Raw genomic sequence first — 14,274 nt, 5'->3', positions numbered from 1 at the left:
CATTTCTTTCCCTCTTAAATTTTAACTTAGGTATTATAGTACTTTATTCAGCATAGCATCGTACCGATGCAAGATTATTTCTTTATGCATATAAACGTTGAGCTAGGAGACAAAAGACATATATATGAGACTCCCATAGCACCAACCCCAAAAATCAACATCAACATGTAATTTCCTAAAACCTAATTGTCAATTAAAGATATCTCAGTAATCTCTAAAAAACAGCATCGTCATCTTCCTTACGATTCAATCAGATTAGTTGAAGTAAGTTTGGAACTGATAAATCAATTATTAATTTAAATAATATAATTAATAACTAAAGATATTAATTTATTACATCAACTTGAGTACAGGTCAAGTACAGGTCAACGGTATAATTAATTTGTATATATTAAAATTGTTTTACATCAATTACATCCATTTTGCTATATTCCAATTACTTTTAGGTGATATTTTGCAATAACTAAATTATTATTAAAAGAATGGCCAACTCCTAATTTTTTAGGTACGAAATTACCCTTCCATGATTTTTAAATGAATATATTATTTATCTTTTTCCGAGAATCATACTTATATTTTTCCTAATGAATCATTCAAATACTTTGAAAATCTTATCCATATTTTTTAATTCATATATTTTTCCAAGAGAATTATACTAACAAATCTAAGAAAAAATATTAATCAAATTAAAATCTAAAACAAAATTTAAACAAAAAAATTCAATTTAGAAATAGAAATACTAACATTTTATCAAGAAAATCATTTTAGAAATGGAAATACCAATACGGAAGATGATGAAAACAAATGCAGTAACAAATACGGTAAATAAATGAACAAATACGGTCAATAGATGGATAAATACCCAAGTCACAAGGGGGTCTTGGCATTACAAGTATTAGCATCACAAACAAGGCTCTACTTACAAAGTGGTCGTGGCGTTTCTTCAATGAAAATAACAGCCTATGGGTTTCTTTGATTTTAGCTAAATGTACAACATCTTCTAGAGATTCTTCCCACTACTTGCAAATTCAGTAGCTCAAAAGCTCCTTGGTCCCATATTATTAAAATGACGGACATCTTTCACAGAACGACTACATGGGAAGTTGGCAATGGCAGAGATTTGTATTTCTGGTATCATAATTGGACCGGCAACGGGCCCTGTACCTAGCTAAACCCAGATTTTACACTCTCTCTGACAAAAAAAAAAACTCTCTGTTTTTTAAGGTGGGCAATTTGGCTATTGGAATTTCCTCCCTCACCATCCTATGCTTGACAGGGAGCTGAACAATTGGGCCATTTTTACATCCTCTTTCAAACAGCCCTTTGATTCAAAAGGCCCTGATAAAATCATTTGGGAGCTATTTCCAATGGAGCATTTTCTGTACAGGATATGAAATCCCTCCTGATCAATCAGTTTTCTTTGACAACTTTTGGAGCCTCCTCATTACGAAAAAATGCAAATTATTTCTTTGGTGCCTTCTCCACAGAGGTCTCAATACAGCAGATAAGATACAAGCTCGGTTTCTATCAATGGTAAGCTTTCCAAATCGGTGTGTTCTATGCGAATCCTTAGATCACTTATTTCTTCATTGTCCATTCACAACTGCTCTTTGGCTGCACATCCTAAATATTTTCCAGATACAAATTACTTTCCCTAGAACTATTCACAATTTTATTACCGAGCTTTTGTCAAAGCCTCTCAAAAGCCACCGCGATATCCTTTGGAGTAACGCCATTGGATCTCTTATGTGGAACCTATGGTTGGAACGTAACAACCACATTTTTTCGAAGATTATTAGATCTAAGGCTTCGCTTTGAGAGGACATCAATATAAATGTCTCATCTTGGTCCTCCAAATCAAATCTTTTTTGTAATTACCCTATAGCTACCATTTCTTGTAATTGAACCGCCTTTTTTTAGGCTCTTCCTTTTGGTATGTATGTTTCTCACATACCTCTTAATGAAATGGTACCACTTTCTCGAAAAAAAAAATCAATTAAAAATAAATGAACAAATACCACAAATACCTTAACATTAAAATGAACATATACTGTGAAAAATTAATACACAAAAATATTTTTAAAAAAATTCTACCTAATAAAGGTACCGTTTGTAGAAACTCATACTGCTACTCCCCTCCCCACTTATAGCTTTTGCCACCAGCCTTGTTGCTCCACCGTTATCCCTTGCTCTCCCTTGCTAAATTTCATAAAATCCCCGCCCCACCTACAGCTATGTCACCTATTTTGTTGCTCCATCGTTGTCTCCCTTCCTCAATTCCGTCCATTCCACACCTTGTTGTCACCCTTGCTCAACTCCCATCTATTCCTCTTGTCTCCCTCACGATACACTTTGATGGTGTCTCACTTTGTGTGCTGTCCTCTTTTAAGTTATGTGATATTCAAATATATATTTAAAAAGTGAGATATATGGTTTGTAAAATGTAGGAGATAAAACGTAGGAAAATAGAGATGATATAACAAGAAATAAATTTGAGAATCTAATACAGAAAGTATTATTTTGATTTTGAAAATAATAAGGAAATAGAAAGGGTAAGATGGTCAAAATCAAACCAGAAAAATTGAAATTGACATTTTTTATTAACAAAAATCTAACCATTTTTTAAAAGGGAGTGACAGATAAGACATCTACTCTAAATTCTCAATATTTAAATAGCCCAGCAAAAAATTTAGAAATTATCATAAATTGCAACCCTGTTATTATATTTAAAAATATGAGACAGCTTCTCTTTTTTTTAGGACAATATATAAATTTAAATACCTTATTTTTCTTTCATTTAGTCTGATATTAACATTAATATTAAAACTATTAATTATGACAAAACCCTTTGAACTCTCTTATCAATAAATTGAGTGATTAATTTTACAAAAAGAACTTTGAAGATTACCAAACTTTTTCAACGCTCTCACACACGATGGATTGGATTTTTTCCTCATTCGACATAAAAATGAAGTATAATGAATTGGATTGTTCATATGGGAAAAAGATAAATAATATATTAATTTAAAAATCATGGAAGAGTAATTTCATACTTTAGTAGAGATTTTCCTATTTTTAAATTAGTCATTCAAAAATTGTTTGACCATTTTTTGAAATGGCTTGTTTTAAATTGATATATCTGTTGGTACCCTTAAATATTTTTATGTTATTCTTTCTAGCTGATTGATGAAGCTCTTGATTTTAAAGACGAAAGAAATTTAAAAATCTCAGATTTTAGAACTTAAAAACCAAATAGCAAAGGAAAAATTTTGGCTCTTGAACGGTCAGAATTCTTGTGCTCCTAATCTAAATCTCAAGTACCAAAAGTATAAGGGTGCGTTTGGTTGGTAACCAAAAAATAGAAATTTGAAAACAAGGGATTCAATAAAATTTAGAGTTATTATTTATTTTCAGTGTTTTCAGATATGTGTTCGAATCAATTTCCTTCATGCACTCCCCCGTTCGTGTAATTTTTGTGCCCATTCCTTAGCCAAATGGGGAATTTTGGCCTCATCCACGTGTTTATGGCAGTTTTCGTTCCCCACTTGGTTAATGGATCTTGTAAAAGGGGATTCCCTTTCAACCGTTGCCCTAGTGGCTTAATTAAATGCATCTTTCTTAAAAAAAAAAAAGTTACAAACTTATTTAGTTTAATCTAAAAGTTATATTAATTAATTTATTAACATTTTTTTATAAATTTTGTATAATTATTATTTTACATTGTTATATAATTTAGATACATTATATTTTACATGTTTTAATTTTAACAAACATAAAATGAGTTTATAATATGAAGTAATATATTTATCAACAATTTTATCATTTTTACTGTAATTCTGCAGTAAATTCTGAATCTGAAAACACTGAAAACATGAAAAAGTCGTTTTCAGAATTTCTACTGTTTGGATCACAAAATCCAAAAACGAATTTCCCAAATCCTGCCAAACACTTATTCACTAAATCGGTTGAATTCAGTAAATTCGGAAACAAAAAACAGAATCCAAGTTTCGCCAACCAAACAGGCCCTAAATTATTCCATGAATGAAAAGAGAGAAAAAAAAGTACAAACTGTTGCGACTAAAAGTTTGACACCCCAATGTATAGTGTTAAGGTGTATTTGGGAGTGATTTTACATGACAACTTTTGTCATGTCAAAATCACTCTCATTTTCATTTATCATGTTTCGCAAAATTAAAAAATTGATTTTAGGAAAACATAAAATCACTTAAAATTGATTTTTTAGGTATCACTTCGGGTGATCTTGGAAAATCAATTATTCTTAATTTTTTTTCAAAATCACTTTTTCTACCATCACTCTCAAACACACCCTTAAAATTTACGAGTGTTCACATCTAACACATCTATTTCATAGAATTTAAAAACAATCCCCATAGCTCCTAATGGTAACTTGCTTCTTTTCCCCACATTTGTTGTACTGGTTTTATTCAAAAGAAAAAAAAAATTAGTAACATGAAAGATTGTGCAAACCATGTTACAAAATTCAAACGATTAATTTTTTTTATATTCGTGAGTGTTCGTGCCAGCTTACACACACCTCGATAAAGTTCATGTGGTAACCGCCTGACCCTATAACATTTGGTGTCGGGTTTGAACTCATTTCCTCTTATTAACCCTAACGTTTTTGGACCAATGAGCCACCTATAATGGTTAAATTCAAACGATTAATATACTTACACAAATAATTAATGAAAAATACTCGGCTCAAATGACCAAATCTTGTCCTCACCCTATTGAAGAATTGCCAACTCATTATTTTTAAAAAAATAAATGTTTTGCATTTTTCACTCTTAGGGCTTAATTGATAACGTTAGTGTTTCCTGTTTCATGTTTCCTATTTCTTGTTCTCGTTTCTCATTTTTTCGAGAAACAAACTTATTTGGTAACCCATCTCGTTTATTGTTTTTAAGTTTTGAAAAACGTTTTTAAAAAATGAGTTAATTTTTGAAAACTCCAAAATGTAGTTTTTTTTTTTTACTGTTTCCGTTTTTTTTTCCTTTGTTCACAAGCATTTTAGTATACATATGCTATAGTGTACTTGGGTTGAATGTACATGTGGTTGGTTGGCAGAAGCCTTCACCTACATTTTGTTTTCTACTCTCGGGCCCAAGTTGAAACAAAAATGATTACCATATGAATTTCTATTTCTCATTTTAAAAAAGATGAGAAACAAGAAATAGCAAGCGAAAAATGAAAAATAAAAAACGAGAAGGTTATCAAACGAATCCTTAGTTGTCAAATATTTAACGGTGCTGATAAGGAGAAGGTTGCTAGCTCGTTCCATCAAGTAGCAAGTGTTTTTCATAATTAATATCATTAAATCGTTGAATAAAGGGTTTGTTAGATAAGTCATAAGTAATTAATAGAGAGGTCCATAACATTGGTGTCAAGTTGCTTTGGATGAGTAAAATGGTGGCTATAAATAGTGTTGAAATTGTAAGGTACTGTGCAATACCATAACTCAAGAGATAGCTAGCTATATATCAATGGCGTCCTCCAAAGCTCTGCAACTCCAAGCAATGGTCTCAGCTTTGGCGCTTGTGCTGGTCCTAATTTCCTTGTTCCCTCACTCAGAAGGATGCATAGCAGCAGACGAGTCCAACAACTACGGGCGAATAAAATTCCACAGAGTTTCCCACTACTCATTCTTCCCAGGAGCACCGCGATGGCCTCCTTCAAAATACAGCTTGACCTACAACTTTCCTTCGGGTTTCCCACAGGACAAAGTAGGTGCGGTGGTTGCAGCTTTCAACGAGTGGGATTCCAAAACCAAGTTCAGCTTCACACGTGTGGCCAACAATGTCCGAGCTGACATCACAATAAGCTTCCAAAGAGGGAACCATGGAGATGGCTATCCGTTTGATGGGCCTGGGGGAGTGCTGGCACATGCCTTTGCGCCAACCGACGGCAGGCTTCACTTAGACGGCGATGATCGGTATGCGGTGGGCGCTGTTCCTGGCAATTTTGACACCTCGAGCGTGGTGGTGCATGAGATTGGCCACATTATGGGCCTCGGCCACAGCAACGATCCTCAGGCCATTATGTACCCATACATTAACGATGGCGTTGTCAAGGCCACCTTGCAGCAAGACGATCTTAATGGAATTCGGGCTTTATATGGACCTTGATTATGTTAATTAATCAAACAATCTCTCAAATAATGATAATAATAATAAACTACTATTACTACTACATGTCATAAAATAAAACTTCAGGCTAAGGGGAAATAATTAAACTGATGAACAATGTAACTATGTGGTAATAAATATATGATATTATGTTGGCTTTCTATCTTCTAAGTTCGTGTCTACTTTCTTAAAAGTTTCATTTTTTCTTTTTCTTTTTTTTTTTTAATTTTGCTGTTTAGTTTCGAATGATTGTTTTTTGTTTGACTAGGCAGACTCGCCACTCTTTTTGCCGCTTGCCACGTTTTAATCTGTATTTGGGAGCTGAGAGGTTAGAAACTTTGAAGAATGTGGATGATAATTCTATACCGATGTAGGTGTGAAAGAAAGTTTGAAAACTCTGTACTTAGGAACTTGTGTAGATTCATTTGAATATTGCATTCAACGGCACTAAATGTTAAAGATTTTACGTTGAAAAGATAATAAACTTAACAAAAGTTTATAATATATACAGGATATTTCTTATTATTGTCAATTAGATTTTGAGATGGAATACATGACTATTAAGTAATTGTTTAATGAAATTTTGGTGTTGTCTTTTTGCGAGAACGAAAATAAAAGAAAAAAATAGTTACTATTTTTAATATTAATATTAATATAACGGTACAGGATAAATCAATTATTTAAAAGTAGAAAAGAAAAAAATGATATATGGTCTAAAAAACCAACATCTAATTTACTTTGATATATATATTAGCTACTCTTGAGACACCCGTTCTAATCAGTTCCCTTTTTATCTTTTTCGGGTTTTCCTCAACAAAATGTAAGAATCTTCCCTCCTTTCTTGTCTTGTTCTCTCTAGTAATTGATGGAGAGTCATTGAGCTAGGCAACCTTCATTTGACGTTTTTATACCCCTCCTAAAATTTAGGGCAACAATTTCAGGGATAAAATGAGGCCCATAAGTATAGCAATAGAACTTTTTCATTTTCATGCAGTAATTTCTCAAGTAAAAGTTGTACTGTCAATTCACTTTTTCCATAATTGACTCTAATGCTCGAGCATCATCTTTACTGCAACAAATCAACATTCAGAATTAGAAGCTTTTCATATACTCAATAACGTACCACACAAATTAAGCTGTCATTTGAATACCATAATATATTATGCCTAGAAAATTTGTAATTAGAGCTAACTTGTTCATTTTGTTATCTACCCGAGATATTTTTCTCCTAAAATAACTCTCCTTAGACATAAATCGATATTTTTATAGTATAGAAAACAAATTAACAAAATATCACAAATATTATAGATACAATATTAATATTAATAAATCCAAAAAAGAGGGAAATGAAATGATTTTCATTTACATCCAACTCAACATTTTCATCCCATTTAAAACCTTTGGATAAGAGAAAGCGAACGTTGTGGTTAACTTGCACAATTTTTGTTCATGAGAAAAGGGCTATAAATAAGGGATGAAATTGCAAGGCATTTTGCAACCACAACTCGATAAATTAAACCATATCCAATATTGGCAATGGAATCCTCCAAAGCTCTGCAAATAATGTTGTCTTCTGCCATTCTTGTTCTTCTACTTGTGTCCGTATTCCCTGATACAGAGGGATGTAGGGCTGCAGACGGATCCAACGGCCATGTCCAATTCCACAAAGTTTCTCACTACGAATTCAGCGGACCCAAATGGCCTCCTTCCAAGTACAACCTCACCTACGCGTTCCTCGGAAATTACCCATCCGACAAAATAAACCCAGTGGCTCTAGATTTCGACCAGTGGGCTGCAAATAGCGGTTTCACATTCTCACAAGTTCCCAACAATACACAATCTGATCTCACAATAAGCTTCCAGAGACTGGACCATGGAGACAACTCTCCGTTTGATGGCCCCGGGGGAGTGCTGGCCCATGCCTATGATCCGGAGGACGGCAGGTTTCACTTCGACGCCGATGATTCCTTTGTGGTGGGCGCTGTTGCTGATTCTTTTGACGTGGAGACGGTGGCGGTGCATGAGATTGGCCATCTTCTGGGCCTCGACCACAGCCTGGTTCAGGAGGCTGTTATGTACGAGTTCATTACTTCTGGTGCTACCAACCGCGACTTGCATCCCGATGATATTGCTGGAATCAAGGCTTTGTATGGATTCTGATCACCCAGCTCAAATAAATCACATGTTAGCAAAAGAGCTTTACGATAAATAAATTAATAAAAGAAAGGTAGTTCGATTACATGTTCCATCATCTAATAATCCGAGAATGGAAGTGGAAAAAAACCAAGGGAGAAAATAAGAGAAATAAATGGATATAACAAGATATAATTTGGAAGGAAAAAAATAAAACCCATATCAATTTCTCGTTCCAACTCAAGAGAATTAAATTGAAATAAGTGAAAACGTGCCATAATCCATAATCCAAAGTAGATTGATAGATATTTATCAATTATCGTTGAGATTTGACTTTTTTTTTTTTATGATAAACCAAAAACAAAGTCATAGTTAGAAATTGGACAAAACATATATAATTGTTGAGTTATTAATAATGAATTAAAAATATATAATAATACTTATCTTTTTGTTAATCACAACTTTTACAACTATATATATTTTTAAAGCAAATAAGAGAATTTTTTTTATTCTATCTTGTTCTGTATTTCTCCCTCTTTAAAAATTTAATAAAAACATGTTGCAGATACAAATAAAAACATGAGAAGATAATCAAAATACACATACAAGCTCTAACCCACGATCTCTTTGCTTAACCTCGTGAGAAATCGATAGTGTTTCTACAAAGAACAAAAGTAATGGAAAACAACAACAGCTTATTTGTAATAAAAATCACCCACAATTAACAAAATGGATATTAAAAATTAATTTAAATATTTTAGGAAAAAATTATTCCTTAATCCGATATACTTGCCTTAGTAACATAATTTAAACTATCATATATTATCAAATTAATTAAACTTTTTTTTAGTTCAATGAGGGAGAGAAATTCAAACTTTACCATCTGTTATGCAATGGAAACCGAAAGTCGAGGTACAGGTGAAGATCGGAAGGAAGCCACTGGGCTGCGATGGGCTCGGTCCCGACTCGGGGCTCGGTCCCGACTCGGGGCTCGGTCCCGACCCGTGGCTCGGTCCCGACCCGTGGCACGGCCCACGGCCCTCCAGCGGCCCTTCGTCTTCGATCCACGGTTTCGCCCAGGCCCGCCAACGAAATTAGGGTTAGCTACCTATGGAATGTTCTGGAACAACCTGGCGACTATAAGTAGCAATCTAGCCTTAGAGGTAAGGGCATCTAAAACTAGCTACATTTCACATTATCCTCCTGCTAACTTAAGCATCGGAGCCCGTGTGACTAGTGTCGCACCGGTTTAGCTCATCTGGTTTTGCAGGTACTAGTCCCGGATCAACAAGTTTGGTAGGTGCGAGGAGGAGAACTGGAGGACCGAAATCCACGCATCAACAATTGACGCCGTCTGTGGGAACGACTTAAAGCATCCAGTTGAGCAACATGCACCAGAGAGGAGTCCACGACGCTCTGATGATGACTGCTCTGCCAAGAGGAGGCTGAACTTGGGCGACCCCCAGGTTGGAGGACCCGAGGATGGGACCAGCCAGCCAAACCAAGAGCGTCAGGAGGGGTTGCCCGAGGTGCAGGCATTAACGACCCCTGAGCCATTCCAAAAGCAGTTCGCGGTCTTGGAAGACAAGGTAGAGGGCATGCTTCAACGCATGACCCAAGTCCTTCGACAATTCGAGCGACAGGAGTCCGATGAAGTGCCCCTTGTCAGAGACCCGAAAAAGGGGAAGGGCCCAGCGGAAAGCGATACCGAGGAATCAACGAACAATGTAGGGAGCAAGTTGCGGATAGGTGGAAATACCAGGCGACGAACCCGAATTTTCGACCCTCGAAAGACGAAAAAGCAACATAAATCCCCGGCACCAAATGGGGGCAAGAGCGACCATGATGACAGAAACTCTGAACCGATAAGTCTCGACAAAGGCAAACCGGCAGATCGGCCAGAGTCCTCGGAGAAGCGACATAGCCACAAGGAGAAGGGATTCGACCTCGAAGAACTACTGGATCAAGCCGACTCACCGTTCACGGAGGAAATCATGAGAGAAAAGGTCCCTCCAAAATTCAAGCTACCCACGGTGAAGCAATTCGACGGGACAACCGACCCAGTGGACCATCTAGATGCTTATCGGGAATGGATGGATATCTACGGAGTGTCGGAAGCGGTCTGGTGCCGGGTATTCTCGACTACTTTAAACGGGTCGGCCAGAATATGGTTTCGACAATTAAAACGAGGGTCGATCTCGAGTTTCAAGAGCTTGGCCAGAGCATTCGTGACCCAGTTTGTAGGGGGCGGTGTCGGAGCCGACCCGTGGCTTATCTCTTAACCATTAAGCAGAGGAAGACAGAGAGTCTACGCGACTATGTAGCCCGGTTCAACGAGGAGAAGCTGCAGGTAGAAGGCATTACAGACGCTGTATCTCTGCTGGCCTTCATGTCCGGCGTCAGGGATGAACATTTGTCATTCTCGTTCGGAAAGAGAACACCGAACACCTTCTCGGAGGCGCTGAGCCGAGCTCAGAGGTACATGAGCGCTGGTGAGTTCTTTTACTCAAAAAGGGAACCTGACGGAAAGCGAACCGACCCAAAGAGGGAGAGGTCGGGAGATAAACCGCCGGGGTCGAGATGGGAGAAGAGGGATCGGAGTAGCCAGAAAGATCCACCCCGAAAATTTGAAAGTATACCCCGACCACCGTTCCAATCGAGCAAGTGCTGATGGAGATCAAAGACCAAAGGTTGCTTAAATGGCCGGAGAGGATGAAGGTCCCGTCAGCTAAGCGCAGCAAAGGCAGGTATTGTCTTTTCCACAGGGATCACGACCATGCAACTTAGGATTGTTTTGATCTCAAGGAAGTGGTGGAAGGAATAATCCGAAGGGGCTACCTCAAGGAGTATGTAGAGGAACCTAAAGTGACCCAGAACGGCGAAAGCGACAAGTTTCCCGCAAGAGAGATTCGAACTATAATGGGGAGGCCCCATAGAAAGAGAATCCGGGAGAAAAAGGAAAGCAGATGTGCGTGAAGCTAGGACGAGTCGCGAGCAAAATGAGGTCTACCACGCGTATACTACAAACCGGCCGGTGACAATTGAATTTTCGGAAGACGAAGCAACTCACCTCCTTCACCCTCATAACGATGCACTTGTTATCACGTTGAAGATAGCAAATGTTAAAGTACATCGAGTCTTGGTAGATGGGGGCAGCTCGGCGGATATCCTCTCCTGGACAGCCTATAAAGCTATGGATCTAGGAGAAAAGGTGCTCAAGAGTAGTTCGGCACCATTGGTAGGATTTGGGGGAGAACGGGTCATCCCTGAAGGGAGGATAGAGTTGCCAGTAACATTCGGAAGTGGGCCGAAGAGTGTCACCAAGATAGTGGACTTTCTGGTCGTTAACTACACATCCTTCTACAACGCAATACTGGGAAGACCGACGATGCATATGCTCAGAGCAATACCATCCACATATCACCAATCCATGAAGTTCCCAACACCGGGTGGGGTAGGAGAAATTAAAGGAGAACAACGAGTGTCACGGGAATGCTACTATACCTCAATGAGGGACAACGACAGAAATTCTGCTAAGGGGGCTGTTGACCTTTTATTTCGTCCTTCAAATATGGTTGTTTTCTACTTTTAACAAGATTTCTAATTATAATTCCTTGTGTTCAATAAAGTACCCATTTATTTGATTCTCTGTCAACTGTATCTATTAAATCCAAAACGAGATACCAAGAGACTTTTTGATAAAATACTTTGTCTCGTCTACAAGCGTACTCTCAAAGGATATCGACAATACAATTGAGAGTAGGGGGCAACAGGTACCGACTACGGCTACTCAACGACGTAAGCTTGGTAAATCCAATCATACTCGGTGACGGTAAAACCAGCTATACAGAGCAGGCCGAGCAGGGCTCGGGGCCTACCACTGCTCGGGTCCGACCACTGTTGGCGTCGACCAAGTGCGAACAGGCACAGATCTACATTAGTCGGCGGTTTTACGAGATAGCCTATGTTTGTTAATAGGTCTTATTTTCGACTATACACGGCTCGTGGACCGACCACTGCTCGGGTCCGACCATCACTCGACGCCGATCATGTGCGACGAAGCATGAATCTACTTTAATCGACATGTTCGGAAAGAACAATTAAACAATCTCAACACGGCCAAACCAGAAGCGGGTCAATCGGCCTAGCACGGTTAAAACATGAGATGGAGTAAAAATACAAAAAGCAACAGCGGGTGTAAAACCATTGGCTATGACCAACGAGTTAGAAACCTACGAAAAGAAAGCAACAAAACTCCATCAGGGTTAGAGTTGTAAGCCAGTGACTGGTAAGAGGGTTAATTGATGATTCCAAAGAAAAGAATACAAGCAACATAGTGACAAAGCACATAAAAGTCAACCGTAAGAACTACTCGCTCAAGCTACCCTATTACTCGTCGTCGTCGTCATCCATGTCGTCAGGAGCATCACGCTCGGCCCTAAAACGCTCCGGGAGGAAGGAAAAGTCAATGTCAGGGTGTTGAGTAGAAACCTGACGGAGAGACCAGGAAACACCGCACTCCATGGCAGAGTTTTGCAAGTCAACATACTCTTGAGTTTTCTTGAATTCCCTGGCCAAGAACTCAGAATTAGAGAGTCGAGCGTTGGCCTCGTCAAGTCTCCTCTGCAGGTTAGCTAGCTCGTCTCGAGATTTTCTCTTCTCTGCTTCCAACTCACGTTGGGTACCCTCCAGAAGGCTGGTGGCCTGGTTGAAGGAAGAAATGGCCTGTTCCAACTCCTCCCGAGGGGCATAGTGGCAGCGGAGGTGGTTAATTTCGTCAGCAATTCGACCCGAGAATACCACCAGACGGTTGAAAGTCTGCCAAGGATAACATTTAACGTTAGGGGAGAATGTTATGGCAAGTACTGGAGGTTACCAAGCACTCACCTGGTGAAGATCGCTAAGGCAGGTGCTGATGCTGTGCTGAGGATTTGACAGACCAAAGTCTGACCCACTTGATGAGTCGCCGAGGCCTTGCCAGAGACTAAATGCTCTTTCCAGGTAAGCTGTCCCGTCAGCATCAGAATTATATGGGCCAGAGAAAGGGAAAATTGGGACTTGAGAGGAGCTTCCTGGGTGACCTCGAGGGGAAGACGGGGTAGCTGTCCCATAAAGTCGAGCAGAGCGCCTCGGGGCTGTCGGAGGCATGGAAGATCGAGCGTGTTGTGAAGGGAGTCCCTCCTCGGTCAAATCAGTTACCTCGATATCCGAAGCCCGACTGGAACTGGCCCCCAAACCCCGGGTATTCCGGCGACGCTCTCTTTCATACAAGGAAGCACTCCGTCTCGACATGTCTACAAACAAAGATAAAGGTAAAAAGCGACGTTCATGCAAAATGAAGAGAGGATTTCGACAAGGACCTGGAGGGTTACGCGGAAGGGCCAAGCCAAAATCCACTAGGTTTTGCTCCGTAACCAAATCTGGGCCCCAACGCTCGATATCCGGTAGCTGGATAATGGTGTGATAGAAAGTGGTTGCCTCGGCGGTGAGCTCACAGTTGCGGGAAACTACCAACAAAAAGGAATATCAGAATTGACGTTTGCGAAAGTCCCGGCGGAGTTCGGAAGCTACTTACCCAACTCCCTACACTCGGTCGGGACAGGAAAATACAACCCTCTCTCATCATGGGCCAGCCAGTCACCGCCAACAAAGAACCATTCATTTTTCCAATGCTTCACTGAGGAGGGACCCATAACCAGAATTTGGTTCCGGGAACTAACATAAAAATGGAAGTTATCCTCGGGGCTGTGTTTGAGATAATAAAGCGACATAAAATCCGCAGCGGTTAGAGGCTGCTCGCCCCCGAGGTGCGACCACAAAATAAAGCAGCTAATCAAAGTAGACCACCCGTTCGAGACGATTTGGGAAGGAGCTATTTGATTAAAAGCTAAAAAGTTTTGAAGGAAAAGAGGCAATGGTAGGCGAACTCCAAATTGGAACATCGCAGCATAAAATACTACTTCACCGGGATAAGAACCGTCAATACTCTCCCAGG

The 14,274-nt window shown here is 39.1% G+C and overlaps 1 protein-coding gene and 1 pseudogene across 1 annotated transcript; both read left to right on the top strand.

Moving 5' to 3' along the window:
- The first annotated feature begins 5,478 nt into the window (after positions 1–5,478).
- LOC111006559 (metalloendoproteinase 3-MMP) lies at positions 5,479–6,317 on the top strand. Its single transcript, XM_022278566.2, has one exon. It carries the CDS (start codon positions 5,505–5,507, stop codon positions 6,144–6,146), a length of 642 nt encoding a protein of 213 aa, XP_022134258.1. The 5' UTR covers positions 5,479–5,504; the 3' UTR covers positions 6,147–6,317.
- A 1,311-nt stretch (positions 6,318–7,628) lies between these two features.
- On the top strand, positions 7,629–8,448 carry LOC111006152 (metalloendoproteinase 2-MMP pseudogene; annotated as a pseudogene).
- Positions 8,449–14,274: the final 5,826 nt, after the last annotated feature.

The sequence above is a fragment of the Momordica charantia genome (genome assembly GCF_013281855.1).
Source record: "Momordica charantia cultivar OHB3-1 chromosome 4 unlocalized genomic scaffold, Mcharantia_2.0 BLBB01000004.1, whole genome shotgun sequence".
Classification (NCBI taxonomy): domain Eukaryota; kingdom Viridiplantae; phylum Streptophyta; class Magnoliopsida; order Cucurbitales; family Cucurbitaceae; genus Momordica; species Momordica charantia.
Note: the sequence above shows the minus strand (reverse complement) of the source record. Positions and strands in the feature narration are given on the sequence as shown.

What these genes read in the sequence shown, in the direction of transcription:
- LOC111006559 (XM_022278566.2), top strand. Translation starts at nt 5,505, where the DNA reads ATGGCGTCCTCCAAAGCTCTGCAACTCCAAGCAATGGTCTCAGCTTTG.